The following is a 16,093-nucleotide window of genomic DNA, read 5'->3' on the forward strand; positions in this document are numbered from 1 at the left end:
CCCGGTCAGCAATTCTATCTTCTGCAACTGAGATTCGATTTTTGGTATGATCTAGTCTGTTTTTAATACTTTCAAGGGAGGTTTTGGCTTCCTGTATTATAGCCTTCATCTCTAACAGGTCCATTTGATTCTTTTTTATAGTGTGAATTTCCTCTTTTAGATCTTGCAAGAATTTCCTTAACTCCTGGAGCTCCTCAGCTCCTTTCTTCTGCCTCTTCGACAGTTTATTATCTCTCTTCTCTTTGATCTCTGTGAGCTTTGTCACCATGAAAATTCTAAATTCTTTTATCTGACATTTCCATGAATTTCATCGTATTATCATAGGATGAAGAGGAGTTATTATTTTACCTTGGAGGAGAGGTATTTTGTTTTCCCATATTTCTTGTGACCCTGTGGTGATTTCGAGTCATCTGATGGATGGTGCGTTTCTTCCTAGCTTCTGAAGTTCAATCTGAGCGTTCAGAGGCGTGCAGGAGGAGGTGATCTGCAGTTTCTCTTCCGTTCCATTTTCAGTCTTTGTGCATCAGAATCAGCAGGAATAGAGGAATATTCTGACCCTAATTGTGTTCAGACGGTTAGATCCTATTCACTTGGACCTGTCTAGACACCTGTGTAGAAGCTGAGACGCCAAGGAGTAAAGATAAAGAATTAAAGAGAAGGAAAGAAGAAAATATAAAATAAAAAGAAGTAACAAAAAAAGATAATAAAACAACTTTAGATTTTAATTTTAAAAAGCAATCACTGAAAACCGCGTAATGCACTTGCACGCTGTGCGAAAGCAGTATTTCACAGCTGACAATCAGAATCCATGTGGGAATGGGCCTGGGTTTGTGCCTTTCCTAAATAGAACGGGGAGAGGCACCTATTAGCACAATAAAGGGGCTTGAGACTGCAGAGAATACTTTACCTCAAAATTATTTTTTTTTAATTAAAAGACACAAGGGGACACAGAGAGACAGAAAGAAATGGAAAGGAAGAGACAGGTAATATTACCCACCAGAAATGAGTGAGGGAGAGGTTCAAAAAAATCTTCATTTTAAGTCTCTGAAAGTTTAGGATCCATGTGGGGCCTAATTATTAATGGTTATTTCTAGTGCCTTGCACAACCCTTGCCGTATTTTTTAATCAATGCATGTTAAGTGAGTGACAAGGTAGAATAATCGCATATTATACGACTTTAATGAGCTTTCACAAGAGAAACATAACATTTGATGTTGATACATGTGAAAGATAAGAGAAAAGGAGGCCAACAAGTAGAAGCAGACAAAACTAAGAGAAACAAATTGTTTCCTCTTCATCCCCATACTTGCTCATGATTCTAAAAAGACCATGTTTTGCTAAAAGCTGACCTTATATAAATATATGTGATTAACATAATTACAGCCACTATCCTGTAACAATCAATTCTGACTACAGAGGCTAGAAGAGAAAGTATGAGGCCAATTTTGTCCCCAAAAATGCAGTTAAGAAAGATCAGCGAGAAGCAGCTCCATGTTAGATATATCTAACACCCACGACCGGAAATGCTCCAAAATGTTTCATAGTAATCAATTACTGACTTCATTTGGCTTTAAAATACAGAGAAACATCACCTGCACCAGGCATAGTGGCATGTGCTTGTAGTTCCAGCTATTTGGGAGACTGAGACAGGAGGATCACGAGTTCAAGGCCAGCCTGGGCAACACAGCAAGACCCCATCTCCAGAAAGAAAAATTGCCTGGCCAGACTCTAGAAGCAACAGCACATTTTCATTATGCTGGCTCTGTTAACCACTAAGACACAGGGCCAGCCTCACTCCCCAAGTTTTTTTAAAATAGTTCAAATATTTAAATATTAGAAAGTTAAATCTGGGACCAGCAGGTGATGTGGTGGTTAAGGCACTGGACTCCCACATGGCTGACCATGGTGTGAGTCCCAGACTTGGCGGCTTACTTTCTCAATTTCCCTCTCTCTCTGTCTCTCAAAAAAGTTAAATCCAGGTCTGGCCCCACAGCATAGCAGTTGAGTATTGTACAGAGAGATTGGATCACTCATGGCTGACAACAGTCTGAATCCCAGCTCCAGTGGCTTGAAAAACATGCCAGACATATGTGCATGCATGTCCTAAATCCCAATAGAATGGAAAGTGAGAAGAAAAGGGATTATGTGGGGGACTGCAGTGTGCCCATCCCCATTGTGGATGGAGTATTTTCTCCCTCAGAATGGCTCTCTGGTGAGAGCAAACACCTTCTGGTAATTAGAAATAAACAGATAAATTAGCACACTGGGGACACCAGATGGCATAGAATTAAGGTGCTGGGCTCCCACATGGCCACCTGTGGTTCAAATACCAGACCCAGTGGCTTGAAAATCATGCTCGGTGAGTGTGCATGCATGCCGAAAGTCCCAAGAAAATAGTCCCACCACCCAAGGGATTGTGGTATGGCCATCCCCCAGAAGGTGATTTCTCACTTTCTCCCTGTCTCTCTCCAGCAAATACATGTACCCTATGCAAAAAAAAAAAAAAAAAAGGTGAATAATTTATAATCTCAGAATGGTTAAAATCTTTTTAAGCTTAACATGCCAGGAAGCCACAAAGAAGAGATGATAAATTTGACATTATAAATATACACAATCCACAAGAGAGTCAAAACTAAAGTATAAACAGGGAAAATATCCATGACATATGAATCAATTTTGTAAATATGCTAATTCCTCTTACGAATAAGAAAAAGATGCCCGGAAGGACAAAGAAATTGCAGAGATCAGCTGATGGCGTAATGGTTATATTACTGGACTCCCACATGGCCAACCATGGTTTGAGTCCCAGACCAGGTGGCTTGAAACTCATGCCAGGTGTGTATGCATGCATGCCCAAAATCCTAATAAGAGAATGGAGGAAAGGGGATTGCACTGTGGCCATCCCCCCAGGGGGTGATTCGCTTTTTGTCTTTCCAGAGAGTACATGGAGAATCTCTCTTAAAAAAAAAAAATAACGAACGAACGAGAGACAGAAACTGCAGATAGTGGCAGAGAATGAGATGGATGGGGAAGTGTACTTCTTTAACTTTTCATATTATATTCTTCAGTGCTTTTTGAACTTCTGCAATCAGCTCATTTTGCCTTTCTAGCAAAATATTTTAATAAACTAATTAGCTGACACTTAGACTTATGCCATTTTGCTTTCTGCTGAGCAGAGAACTAGAGAGAACCAGTCTCATTTCTTTCCTGACACTTTCTCTGACTCCTTTCTGAATTTAGAAGGAGCCTTTTGTTGGTCAGCTGCACTGGCTCCCCCAAACAGAGGACCATTGAAACAGTTCTGTGAGGGTACTTGGATATAGGCTCACTGTGCAAGTATGTGGGAAGAAAACTGAATACCTGGCAAAGCAGACCAAGTGGCTTCCTTTGGAAAGACCTACTATTATCTATTTACTGTGTATGCTTATATGCTGTAGTGCTTGTTCATAAGGCTGCTCTTTATTTTATTTTATTTTTTTGGAGAGGTTTTTCCTATAGGGTGCATGTGCTCGCCAGACAGACAGAGAGAGACAGAGAGATAGAAAGCGAGAAATCACCCCCCAGGGGGGATGGCCATACTGCAATCCCTTCTCCTCCAATCTCCTCTCGGGATCTTGGGCATGCACGCACACTTGCCCGGCGTGAGTTTAAGCCACCAGGTCCGGGACTCGAACCGCGGTCAACTACGTGGGAGTCCATTGACATAGCCATGATGCTAACTGCTGGCCCCAAGGTTGCTCTTTATTTTAGAGTCTCTTGTTTAAATTATTTTTGTATATCAGTTTTTTCAAAGACTTAAAGCAACTAACTCACAATGCCTTTCAACCCCAGGTCAAACTCAAGTGTAAAGGACAGAGCAGGAGTGTAATGCAATTTCTTAGCATTGTAGATATAAGCAAGGGAACTTCTGGGTTACATCAAGGAAAACAGTCTCAGAAACCAAATTTATGCTTAGAGTGCTATGGGTTTCAAATGACTATCAAATTTTAGGCAGGTCTCCCCTACTGATAACCTTTCTGTCTAGCTCAGATCTCAAGGAATTCCTGTTACCCTTGGCTCACAGGTGAAAAAAAATCCAAACAAGCTTTTGCATTTTAAAAATTTTCTCTTATTTCCAGTGTTCATTTTTGTACAGGCACCGGCACCAGCAGCAAACATTAAGTGTCAAGGATTTCTTCTTCTTCTTCTTCTTCTTCTTCTTTTTTTTTTTAAGGCCCTCTTCCTTTACTAGAATAAAAATTTTAGGAATTCCAACTGCTGAATTGTCTGTTTGGAGAAGACAGTAATATGGTTCAAGTTCCCAGTTTTTTGATAATCTCTTAGTCATGACCTACAGAAGTTGGTCCCAGCAATCTGAAGATAGGTCTTCTTTATCTTCATAGGCTGTTCCACACCAAATACAGTACAGGTGTCTTCTCTTAAATAACTAGTCAATATTTGTAATTTTTTCAGAATACTTCAATCTTCACTTATATTAATCTCCATACTGATCTTTCTTTTTCTCTTTCTCTTCTTCAGTCTCCTCTTCAAGCTTCAACCAGTACCATGCTTCCCTGGGAAACTGAATATTCTTCTGGGTATCTAACTGCTGACAGGCTCACTGGCTTCTTTTAAGATCTCCTTCTAACTTCATTTCATCCTGCTTGTTTTTAAGTTGCATTCGAAACTACTCTGCAGCTTTCTCTTCAGCTTGGTTTTTTCATGTGACTCTTTCTTCTACAGCTTTCTGATTTTTCCTCTGCCTTCCATTTTAATAATGTCTCATGACCAAAGCCACTTTTCTCTGTGTTGACATAGAAAATAATCAGTTCAACAATACCACCTCTGCTCTTGCCAAGAGCCTGACCATTTTTATATTTCATCTTTTGGAGCAAAGCAAACCCTTTGTTTCCACAGCCTAGTGCTTTCTTCAGTACCCTGTCATGTCTCTGGTTCTTTTAAACTCTTCTGCCTATTTTTCAAATTAGCTTCCTGTTGTTTTTCTTCTTTTCAATGGGCTTCTTGGACTTGCCTTAACATTGGCAATCCTGGTCTGATATCATCTTGGATATTAATGAAGGAATCAGACATATAGTCCTCTTCTGCCATGCTCTATTTCATATGGCAATAGTATCTGGCAGCTCTCGGGTCCCAGCTCCTAAGAGTCAAGGATTTCTGTCCTTCAGATGTTGCTATGAGTCTGAAAGCTACCCTATACAGATTCACAGTTGAGTTTCTAGAGAAGGGGAAAATGAGTTAGATGAAGCCAAAAACATGACCTTATCCCTTTAAAATCCAGTCCATGGCCATGCTTATGGAGCTGAGCAGCTGTGCTGCTGGCAGAGGAAACACACTGAAATGAAACACTCATGGTAATTTCTCTTCCCCCACTCAGGCCAGCAGAGCCCATTCCAATTATTGCACAAAAAGCTTTTTCTCATAAACATCTCTCCCTTCTACTTCTGTCTCCAACTTGGTTGGAAAGAAACTGGAATGTACACAGCTCGGTAAATATTCATGTGAAAATGCTTTGACACCCACACACTCCCCAGTTCTCCAGCACATACATACATCAGTGAAAGGGGATGCACAGAGAAATGGACAGACATCTGCAGTTCTCTAACTCAAGCAAACTGTGAGGTCTTCAAAATAGGCATCTCTCCCTCCATTCAGGATTTTGGGCACACATATACATGTGCCCAGCATGCCTTTCAAACTGCTAGGTCTGAGACTTATACCTTATAGTTGGCCATGGAGGATCCAGCTGGCCTGAAATCTTCTTGTCTTGATTAACAGTCATGGATAATTCTGGACTAAAAAAATAAGACTTTTCCTTAGGATTCTACTTGCAGCACATTACCTGCCTGCCATTCTGGGACGTTTGTATTGCCGTTCCTGGGCCCTACCACTAGAATAAGCAACAGGTATTTCCCTACTTCAAGAACAATTCTGGACTGCTCAGAAAGGAAGGAAAATAAAAAGTCTGTAATTGTTATTTTTGTCTTCAAAATAAATATCTTAGGGCCAACTCTGTGGTGTAGCGGTAATATACTGCTCAAGAAAACCAGATCCCATAAAGCAACAGTGGTTTGAATTCCCAGCCTGGTCATTCTGAATTATATTGGGCACAGCTGTGAGTATCCAAGATCAGACCGGAAGTCTAGAGGAAGGGGATCATAATATGACCAGGCCCTATGGAGGGTGCTCCTTTCTCTCTCACACCCATGCACACATGCTCAATCATGAAGAGTCTCTAGCATTTCTTCCAATATTAACTCTGGAATAGTAAAGTCAAACTACTTAGCTACCATATATGAGGATTTAAAAATTCTGCACAAGTTACTCTTCATGGCCTAATTATATGTAATTCTCTACAACCAAACTGAAATCCTCTACTTTATTCTAATGGAAATTAAGACAGTTGTTCCTCATGCTCCATAAACTGTAAAACACATCATATTCTATATTTATGGAAGATTATCACTGTCTTCTTGTCTGTCCACCAACATTCCTACATCAAATAATCACAAGCAGAATGCACATGAGGTGTGCTACACTGACAGCTCTCCTCTTGGTTTATGCAGTGCAGTCCTTAAATCTTTTATTTTTGGGGGGGCGGGGTGGGAGGTGTATGGTTTCCCTGTGAAGAAGGCTCTCCAAGTTTCTGACATCCTCACTCAAGTCCAGAACTAGACAACAAATAATGTTTAACTCTCTGTCTGTCTACCTATTTCTCTCAGGGCTCTTTGAGAGCAGGCAATGATGTTCTCTGTGTGTTGTTTGGTGTTCAGTGTATTGTGGAGACCAAATAAGCATAATCATATTACTACTATAATTTCAGTTCCAGGTTGGGTGGTTATGGGGAGAAAATCTTCTTGCTTACATGATTTTTTTCTTAAACTGGAAAAGCTACAAGTGCTTAAGCCAAATAGCAGACCATTTTAGAATAAAGATTCCCAGGAGAATAGGAGCAACTGCTTTCCACAAAGAGCTGGGTAGCCTTTTGTTCTTGAGCATGCTTTTTGTTGATTCAGTCTGCATTTGTTTTGAACAACCACTTACAGTCTTTGGTGGGCAAAGCTGAGCTAACTTTCCTCATGGAAAGTTTTACAAACACACAATCACCCAAACACAATACACTTGAGCAGAGTACGCCTGCTCCAACAGATGTTCCTCCCCAGGAGGAAGGAAGGGATGTTAGTTTAGTTTTCCAAGTGGAGCACGCTGGTCTGAAAGGATCATAACTAGATTCAAAAAAGAGATTTTTAAATTTAGTTTATCTCTTTAAAAAAGTATGGGCCTTGCTTCTCTTGTATTATGATCATGGAAATCAGAACAGGCACCCAAGCCACAGCATGCATGAGACCACTTTTTTTATTCCAAGGTGCCAAGCACTGAGCTGGGTATTTTACATAATTATGTCATATCCTTTGAGGTATATATTAGTATCTCTATTTCAGAATTGAAGAAAGTGGAATATACTGGATCATCAGAAAACTCATGGCACTTTTTTTTTTTGAGAGAGATTTTTGTGGGACCAGTGGGTAGCATAGGGGTTAAGGTGCTGAACATACTCACATGGCCAACCATGGTTTGAGACCTAGACCTGGTGGCTTGCTTTCTCACCTTTTCTTTCTTTCTCTGTGTCTCTCTCTCTGGTCACATTAAAAATGAATGAATAAAGTTAAGCAAATAATTCTTTTTAAAAAGAGAGAGGTTTTTGCTATAGGGCCTATGCACTTGCTCGGGATAGACAGAAAACAAGAAATCACGCCCCGGGGGGATGGCCATGCTGCAACCCCTTCTCCTCCATTCTCCTCTTGGGGTTTTGAGCACGCTTGTACACGCACTCAGCACGAGTTTTAAGCTGCCAGGTCCAGGACTCAAACCGTGGTCGACTACATGGGAGTCCAGCAATGTGACCATTATGCCATCTGCTGGTCCCTTGTGACACATTTTTGCATAGAAAAGTACATCATGACTTTTTCGACAACCTAATAAAAAAGTTAAGTAACTTGTCCAAAGCAAGTGACTGCCTGAACTCAAATCCAGGCCTAACATCAGAGGGAAAGTAGATTGACTTCAACAGAAATTCAGATATATATGAAGGTCAATTGAGAAGCTAATACGTCAGCCAACTATGAAGAAAAGCTTCACTTTCAAACCCAAATATTAACAAAGTCTGAAAACACAATTTAAAGCAAAATAACCTGCCTTAAGAAGTGGGAAGCTGGTGGGAACCAGCAGTTGGCGTAATGGCTATGTCGCTGGACTCCCACGTAGTCGACTGTGGTTCACGTCCCGGACCCAGTGGCTTAAAACTCATGCCGGGCGCGTGTGCGTGCGTGCCCAAGATCCCAAGAGGAGAATGGAAGAGAAGGGATTGCGGCGTGACCATCCCCCCTGGGGGGTGATTTCTTGCTTTCTGTCTCTATGTCTCTCTCTGTCTGTCTGGCGAGCGCACGCGCCCTATAGCGAAAACCTCTCCAAAAAAAAAAAAAAGAAGTGGGAAAGCTGGTGATACCAGGATCACCCCATCACTGCACTTTCTCTTTCTCTCTTTACTTTTCCCTAATTTTCCATCTTTTTTTCCCCTTTATCCCTCCCCTTCACACTTGCTTTTTTCACCATAAACTAGTAAAGAATATGAACTTTGCATTCAGATCACCCTGTGTTCAAATCCAGAACTCACTTCCTAGTGTGTGACTTTGATAGATGACATAACCTCTCTAAAATTGAATTTCATAAACTATAAAAGAGGAATAAAATCTACCTTTCATGATAACAAAGGTATTAAATCAGATATGTATAAAGAGGCATCAGGTCACTAGTAGGTTAAATGTTTTTGTTTTTGTTTTTTTTGGGGGGGAGGTTTTTGCTATAGGGCACGTACATTCATCAGAAAGACAGAAAGAGACAGAGAGACCGAAAGCAAGAAATTCCCCCCCATGGGGGAAGGCCATGCTGCAATCCCTTCTTCTCCATTCTCCTCTCGGGATCTTGGGCACACATGCACACGCTGCCAGGGTGGGTGAGTTTAAGCAACCGGGTCCAGGACTTAAACCATGGTTGGCTACATGGGAGTCCAGCGACATAGCCACTACACCAACTGCTGGTCCCTGTTTTTTTAACTTTGAGAGTCAGTGAGATTTAGTGGAAATGGAATACAATTTATGGTTGAACAGTCTTGGGTTTGAATTCCTTCTCTACCACTTACTAGCTACGTGATTTAGAGCAAGTCTTGTCACCTTTCTGTGCCTCAGCTTTTTTATCAATAAAATTGATTAAATAATATAAATTTAATAAAAAGGAAATGAAATGGCAAACAATGGGATCTGGACTTCAGTAAGTATTTAATAAATAATATTAAAGCTGCCCCTTGGTAGAATTTGCATTAGGTGACTTGTCCTCCAGGGGTCCGTGGTTGTTGACACCTGATCTATTTACTCAGGCATGTCACTACTATTAACCAGAAAGTGCCAAAGCACTAAGGAATTTTCACCTTGAATATATCTTTTAAGGCTGTAAAATGTAAAATGAGGTAAAAATCATACAATAAAGAAGCATGGGTCCAGTCCTGCTTAGGCAGTAACTACCTGTACAAACCCGTATAAGTTACGTGGCTATATATGCAATATGAGGGGGCTGGCCTAGGTTAGTAGGCAATGTCTGGAGATAGTTTTCTTTTTAAAAGTGTATTTATTTTATTCATTATAGAGAACACACGTGTATATCCACAAGAGAGAGGGAGATAAGCATCCTTAACAGGGCTTAGTCATGCCACAGTCCTCTTTCCCCAGCCCTTCGGCCCATCAGGATCTTGGGCATGTGCACATATGCCTGGTTATGTTTCAAGTCAACCAGAGCAGGAATCTGAACTTGCAGTCAGTCATGTGACGTCCAGCAATGCAGTTTAAGTACCCTACTGACTGCACCGTGGAGGCTGGGTCTGGAAACTTTTTTTTTAAAAAAAAAAGAGATTTTTGCCTTAAGGCACGTGCACTCACTGGAGAGAGAGAGAGACAAGACAGGCAAAGACAGCAAGAGGAAAAGTGAGAGATTGTCCCCCAAGGGGATGACCACATTGCAATTCCTTCTCCTCCATTCTCCTCCAGAGATCTTGGACATGCACACACATGCACCTGATGTGAGTTTCAGGCCACCAAGTCCAGGAATTGAACTGTGGTCAGCCATGTGAGAGTCTAGTACAGTATTTTTGGTTGCGATTGCTTTTCCCTTAACACTTTGAATATATTTTCCCATCATTTCCTCACTTACATTGTTTCCGATGAGAGATCCGCTGTCAGCCTGATGTGATATCCTTCAAATTAACTTGATGTTTCTCTCTTGCCAATCTTTGTACCTTGTCTTTGTCTGTGGTTTTGGTCAATCTGGTTATAATGTGTCTTGGAAAAGATCTTCTTGGGTTGATTCTATTGGGGTTCCTTTATATTTATTGGGACTGGATCTTTGAATGCCTCTCTAGGTTTGGAAAGTTTTCTTCCAGGATTTCATGGAATAGATTGTCTCTTCCCCTTCTGGGATACCAATAATCCAGATGTTTTGACATTTGATAGTATATAGTATTTCTTATAGATTATTCCCATTTTGGGGGCAATTTTCTCAGTCCTTGTGGTAGATTTTACTAGGCCAGCAATTCTTTTTTTTTTTTTTTTTTCAATTATCAGCTCATAAAGTTTTTAACAATAGGGAACATAGATTCTATTCAGGGTTGGATTAAGGGTGGGTCTCGTGCAGTTCTGCAATTGTAGGTGAGTCTCCATGGAATACAGTTTTAGGAAAGCGGTTCTGGTAAGCAGAGATGATTATCAGTTGATGCGGCACAGCAGCCATCTTGTGATTACCAGGAATGGTGTTGTGGGGATCTGCAGCGTGAGTTATCCTCGGGTATCTGGCTTCCTTAAGAATGGGCCTACACATACCTATACACATTTCTCAAAATCATAGAACTATACACAGTACACTGAAAGGATGAATTTTACTGTATCTAAATTATACTTCAATAAGACCAATCCTTGCCCCCAAATGTAATCACAAATGCTGTGAAGAGGATTAACTGGATAACATCTAAATTCTTTCCATCTCAAGTCCTAAGACTTTATAACATTCTGCCTCTCTTCTGCCTGGGTGCCTCAGAATCACAGTGATTTAGGTTAAGTCTGGGCTCCAATTCCTGTGCTAAAGCAATGAGGCTGTCTGACTGCATCATGTGGACAGGAGTCTTCCCACCATCCTGGGGCCTCTGGCCCTACTCTAGCCTGTGATTCAGGTTTTCTTCTTTCTCTCTCTTATTCTGACTCCTCTTGAGATTGTTGAGGGACTCAGACAATAAACACTCTAAAATAAGCCTCAGGAGACACTGGCTTTATCTCTCTACACAGGCTTCCTGTCTGGATCCCTTTTGATCTTTCCACTGAATTTCAAATCAGGCAACTGAGAATCACATTTATGAATTCTCTTTATTGGCCTTGTGAGCTTCCACTAAGTTATTTTTATATAATTAAATCATATAAATGTAAAATATGAGACTCACAGCAGGTTTAAACTCCGACTCAATACTATCTGTGTGGCGTTTTGCAAGTGGCGGCGAGAGCAGAGAGGTGCCATGAAGGCCTCGGGCACACTCTGGGAGTACAAGATGGTGGGGCGCTGCCTGCCCACCACCAAGTGCAGGACGCCGCCCCTCTCCCGCATCGCACCTTCGCCCCGAACCACGTGGTCGCCAAGTCCCGCTTCTAGTACTTGGTGTCTCAGCTAAAGAAGAAGTCGCCCGGGTAGATTGTCTATCGCGGGCAGGTGTTTGAGAAGTCCCCGCTGCCGGTGACTGTCCTATGACTCCCGCAGCGGCACGCACATGTACTGCGAATACCGGGCCCTCACCACGGCCGGCGCTGTCACCCAGTGCTACCGTGATGTGGGCGCCCAGTACGGCGCCCGCGCCCACTCCATCCAGATCGTGAAGGTGGAGGAGATCGCGGTCAGCAAGTGCCGCCCGGCCCGCAGTCATGCAGTTCCAGGACTCCAAGATCAAGTTCCTGCTGCCCCACCCGGTCCTGCAGCGCCAGCACAAGCCTCGTTTCACCACCAAAAGGCCTGACATCCTCTTCTAGTCCCAGGGCCCCCAGGGGCGACCCAAATAAATTCCGACCAGCCAAAAAAAAAAAAAGAAAAAAAGAACACAAACAGGGACCAGCAGTCAGTGTAATGGCTATGCCGCTGGACTCTCATGTAGTCGACCGCGGTTTGAGTCCCGGACCAGCGGCATAAAATCACACCGTGCGCGTGTGCGTGCGAGCCCAAAATCCCGAGAGGAGAATGAAGGACAAGGATTGCAGCGTGGCCATCCCCGCTGGGGGGTCATTTCTCGCTTTCTGTCTCTCTGGCAAGCGCACACGCCCTATAGTAAAAACCTCTCCAAAAAAAAAAAGGAAAAAGAAACCCACAAACAAACAAAAATACTATGTGTTTATGTATACATATGTGTACATACACACACACACACACACAAAGGAACTTCTGTGTGTATGTATACATATGTGTACATACCCACACACACACAAAGGAACTTCAAAAAATTGGTAGAAAATGGAATTAAGAGTACAAGTTTATTTTTGGCACAAGAAATTTTTAAATGCATAGTTTTTCATAATACACATTTTCCATGAAGTTTTTGAAAACCCCTGGAATAGCTATAGTTGTATTTTTTCAATTATTTCATTTAATTAAATTATTATTATTATTCAATTTGACGAGAGAGAGAGAGAAAGCAAGCTGCCAGGTATGGGGCTTGAACTGTGGTCAATCATGTGGGAGTCTAGAACCTTAGCCACCACGCCACCTGCTGGCCCCCAGAGCGATAGTCATTTTAACAAACACACTCCTTCCAAGATTATTCATTTATCAAATTTACACAAAGTAGTTCATTCTTCTCACATACAGAATAGCCATATGTCATGGTCAGGAAGGTCTAAAACATCATAAATCTCACACTTTTTAATAGAGAGACACTGTCTGCCCAAGTGCAGTGGCACAGTAGTAGCACAATCCCCTGCAATGCTGGAAACCATGTAGAAGATCAGGTTTCAGTTTCCAGGCTGACAAGAACATAGACGTACCCTCATGATCCTGAGGGGCTGAGAAAATCTGTGGGGAAGGATCATAGTGAGAGAACCTATTGAGAGTGTCTTTCTCTGTCTCCCTCTTGGGAAATAAATAAACAAGCAAACTGTTAAAAAAAAAAAAAAAAACCAGACTACTATCTTCTATCCCATAAATGCAATCACAACTGCTTATAGGAGCCCCATCGTCTCTTAAGAATCAGTTCCTTTCTTGGCTCTTCTTGGAGGATCTCCTGAAACGGTTACAAATATCAGTAACTAGATACCTCACATACTTGAGTTGAGTGCTGGGATAAAAACCAAGGGCCATAAGACAAGCTTCAACCTGCCAGTGTCCTCATATATTCCAAAAGACAGAGAGGACTTAGTAGGGGCCAGGTAAAGTTCATACTATTCTTTTCTATTGAGCATCTACAGCACACTGGGACAGCAAGGTGAGATGCTCATATTATAACAGAAAGGGCCCACCAATACAACAGTGTTTCCCCATGATCCATCAGAAGGGATGAATGGACAACAGTGGTCTAGGGTCTAGTTTCCCCATGATCCATCAGAAGGGATGAATGAGAGAACTGCATTTCCACAGTTTAAACCTACCCAATCACCTTCAGAAGTGCGCTTCGGCAGAAAATCAGTATTGTCTCCTTTGACTCAGTCAGACTTGCTAATGTTGTCCCTTTGGCATAATTAGAAAATGTTTCACAAAAGACTAAAATACTTTGCAAAGACATATTTTGACTCTATTCAAAGATACACAGATTGATAGAAAGTGGTTGTCCAGGATGCCCCCAAAATATTTCCACTTTCAATGGTATCTCCAAGGACATATTCCTACAGTCTTCTTTTCTTCTCTTATACATGTATGATACTAAGTTGTGAAAAGCCAAATAAATTATTTTTCTAACTTTAAGAATGGACTTTCATAGAGTGGGTACTGGGGTGCTGCCAACATGAGGGCTAGCATCCATGGTCATAGAAGTGAATGAGGTAAGGCTTGCTGGCCATCGGGGAGACTGACTGCAAACCACAGCAATGCTTCACAGAAACAAAGAAGTCCTGTGGACTCACTAGCGAGACCTTCTGCTGCCTTCGAAACTTGAGAGAGCTCAGCAAAAATACAAGACAGAGGAAGGGTGTCCAACAGGCTCAGCGGATCCTCTCAAACCTCAGAAAGCAGATCAATAGAGTCCACCTCATACATACGTTTAAGCTGGCTATGTAGCTGTTGAGCCCTTCATATTCTGCCTAGGAGCATATGGACAATCCTAACACTCAAAGAAGATACTAGCCTCCAGGATTCCCAGTTCCTTCTGCTCATACAAGACCAAGTTTGAAGTGAGCCCACTCACTGACACAGGAACAGAATACTACGTAAACTAACTTGTGCCCACCTAAATCATGCTGAGCACCATGTTTAAATGGACACTAGCCAACCTCTATGCCCCAAGCAAGTAGTCTTTTTCCACCTTTGTTCTTTCTGAAACTGATGCCTCTTGGTACCATTTCTCAAACCAAAAGATCATTAATCTTCAACCAAAATGTTATATGTAAGAAATAGCCAAGGCCCAGATTCCATGTTAATTTCCCAGTAGTTATCCAGTTATGAAGTACTGAGGAAATACACAATGAGATTTCTACATTCTTTTTATCCTATCAAGGAAATCATTACTTTAACAGGGCACTGGTTTCTTGATGTATGACAGTTTCTTCCTTTTTTTTATAGAGAGGTGTTTGCTATAGGACGCGTACTCTCACCAGATAGAGACGGAGAGACAGAAAGCGAGAAATCACCCCCTGGAGGGATGGCCACACTGCAATCCCTTCTCCTCCATTCTCCTCTCGGGATCTTGGGCACGTACGCACACACGCCCAGTGTGAGTTTAAGCCACCAGGTCTAGAATTCGAACTGCGGTCGACTACGTGGGAGTCTAGCGACATAGCCATTACGCTAACTGCTGGTCCCTGAACCATGATAACCTTGAAAAGCATCTTTACAATAAACATTTTAAAGAAAAATAAAGAACTAAAGAGAGTGAAGGAAAAAATGACAAATGACATTACCACATCCTGAGATGCAAACTGGGGATCTTCTGGGTTGACTGACCAGTAGCAGTAATCAAAACCGAATGCCACAACCTTCTCCCGGGAGTCCCCAAAGCGATCTGGTCGACTGTCCACCTGAAAACAAATATAGGATCCCATGTCTTCTCTACAATAGTAGTGAAATCTTGCCAGTGGCATTTAATCACTCTATTCTAAAGCTAGAGAGACCTAGATTGATCATGAGAATGTTTATATCTATTTGGGGAAAAAAAAAAAAGTAACCTTTGTCTTCATCTCATGAAATACAAACAAAGCCCCAGAGAACTAAATGTGCCTATTACGGTATCCATTATCTGTCTACACATGAACCAACCATATGAGACATAGGACAGCCTGGGAGAGAAAGCCTCCTCCTCTCTGGTCATCTTCCTATCACTGTCATTTCTTCTCCAAGTATTTCTGCAGAAGATACTGGGAATGCATGAGTAGTTCAGCCCCTGGGGCAGGCTCCAATCACTGACGTCCCTGGAGTATCCATCCCTGGTGAATTAGAAACCATGTTAGGAGCAATCAACTGCTCAAGGTAGAGAAAAAGCTTAGGGCTGGAAAGAATGGCATTATTCTCAGAAATGTTTTGTATTACTATTTTAAATTTAGAATCTGGACATAGAAAGACAGACTTGGCCCTCGCCATCATAAACTACAGAAGAATGAGGCTGTCAGAATGACTAAGAGATTCTTGATGAATACCTGATCACAGGGAACTTAAGAGCCACAAAGGTGTGCAGTTTAAAATTTGATCTTGTTCAAGATTTATACTTAAGAACCAAAAACATGAGTTCTCAGAACAAAGCAGCTGAAGTGATTAGACAACAGAGATACACAGAGTCAACAGAGAATAAAAGGCCCTTTGTCCCAGGGGAACTCCTGCT

The 16,093-nt window shown here is 41.8% G+C and overlaps 1 protein-coding gene, 1 long non-coding RNA gene and 2 pseudogenes across 2 annotated transcripts in view; 1 reads left to right on the plus strand and 3 right to left on the minus strand.

Moving 5' to 3' along the window:
- The window catches only part of STARD9 (StAR related lipid transfer domain containing 9), a 119,158-nt gene that overhangs the window by 96,457 nt on the left and 6,608 nt on the right, over positions 1-16,093 (minus strand). Inside the window, exon 3 of the mRNA XM_027775789.1 lies at positions 15,180-15,296. Coding sequence (XP_027631590.1) covers positions 15,180-15,296 — 117 coding nt within the window. The remainder of the gene's footprint in view (positions 1-15,179; positions 15,297-16,093) is intronic.
- LOC102499952 (G patch domain-containing protein 11 pseudogene) lies at positions 3,914-5,206 on the minus strand (annotated as a pseudogene).
- Positions 11,606-12,110, plus strand: LOC102500091 (60S ribosomal protein L18a pseudogene; annotated as a pseudogene).
- Positions 12,587-14,285, minus strand: LOC114009699 (uncharacterized). Its single transcript, XR_003551082.1, has 2 exons — positions 13,716-14,285; positions 12,587-13,351 (listed from the first exon to the last, which is right to left on the minus strand). It is a non-coding gene; the product is annotated as an uncharacterized LOC114009699 (long non-coding RNA).

The sequence above is a fragment of the Tupaia chinensis genome, unplaced genomic scaffold (assembly GCF_000334495.1).
Source record: "Tupaia chinensis unplaced genomic scaffold, TupChi_1.0 Scaffold000605_1, whole genome shotgun sequence".
Taxonomy (NCBI): Eukaryota; Metazoa; Chordata; class Mammalia; order Scandentia; family Tupaiidae; genus Tupaia; species Tupaia belangeri.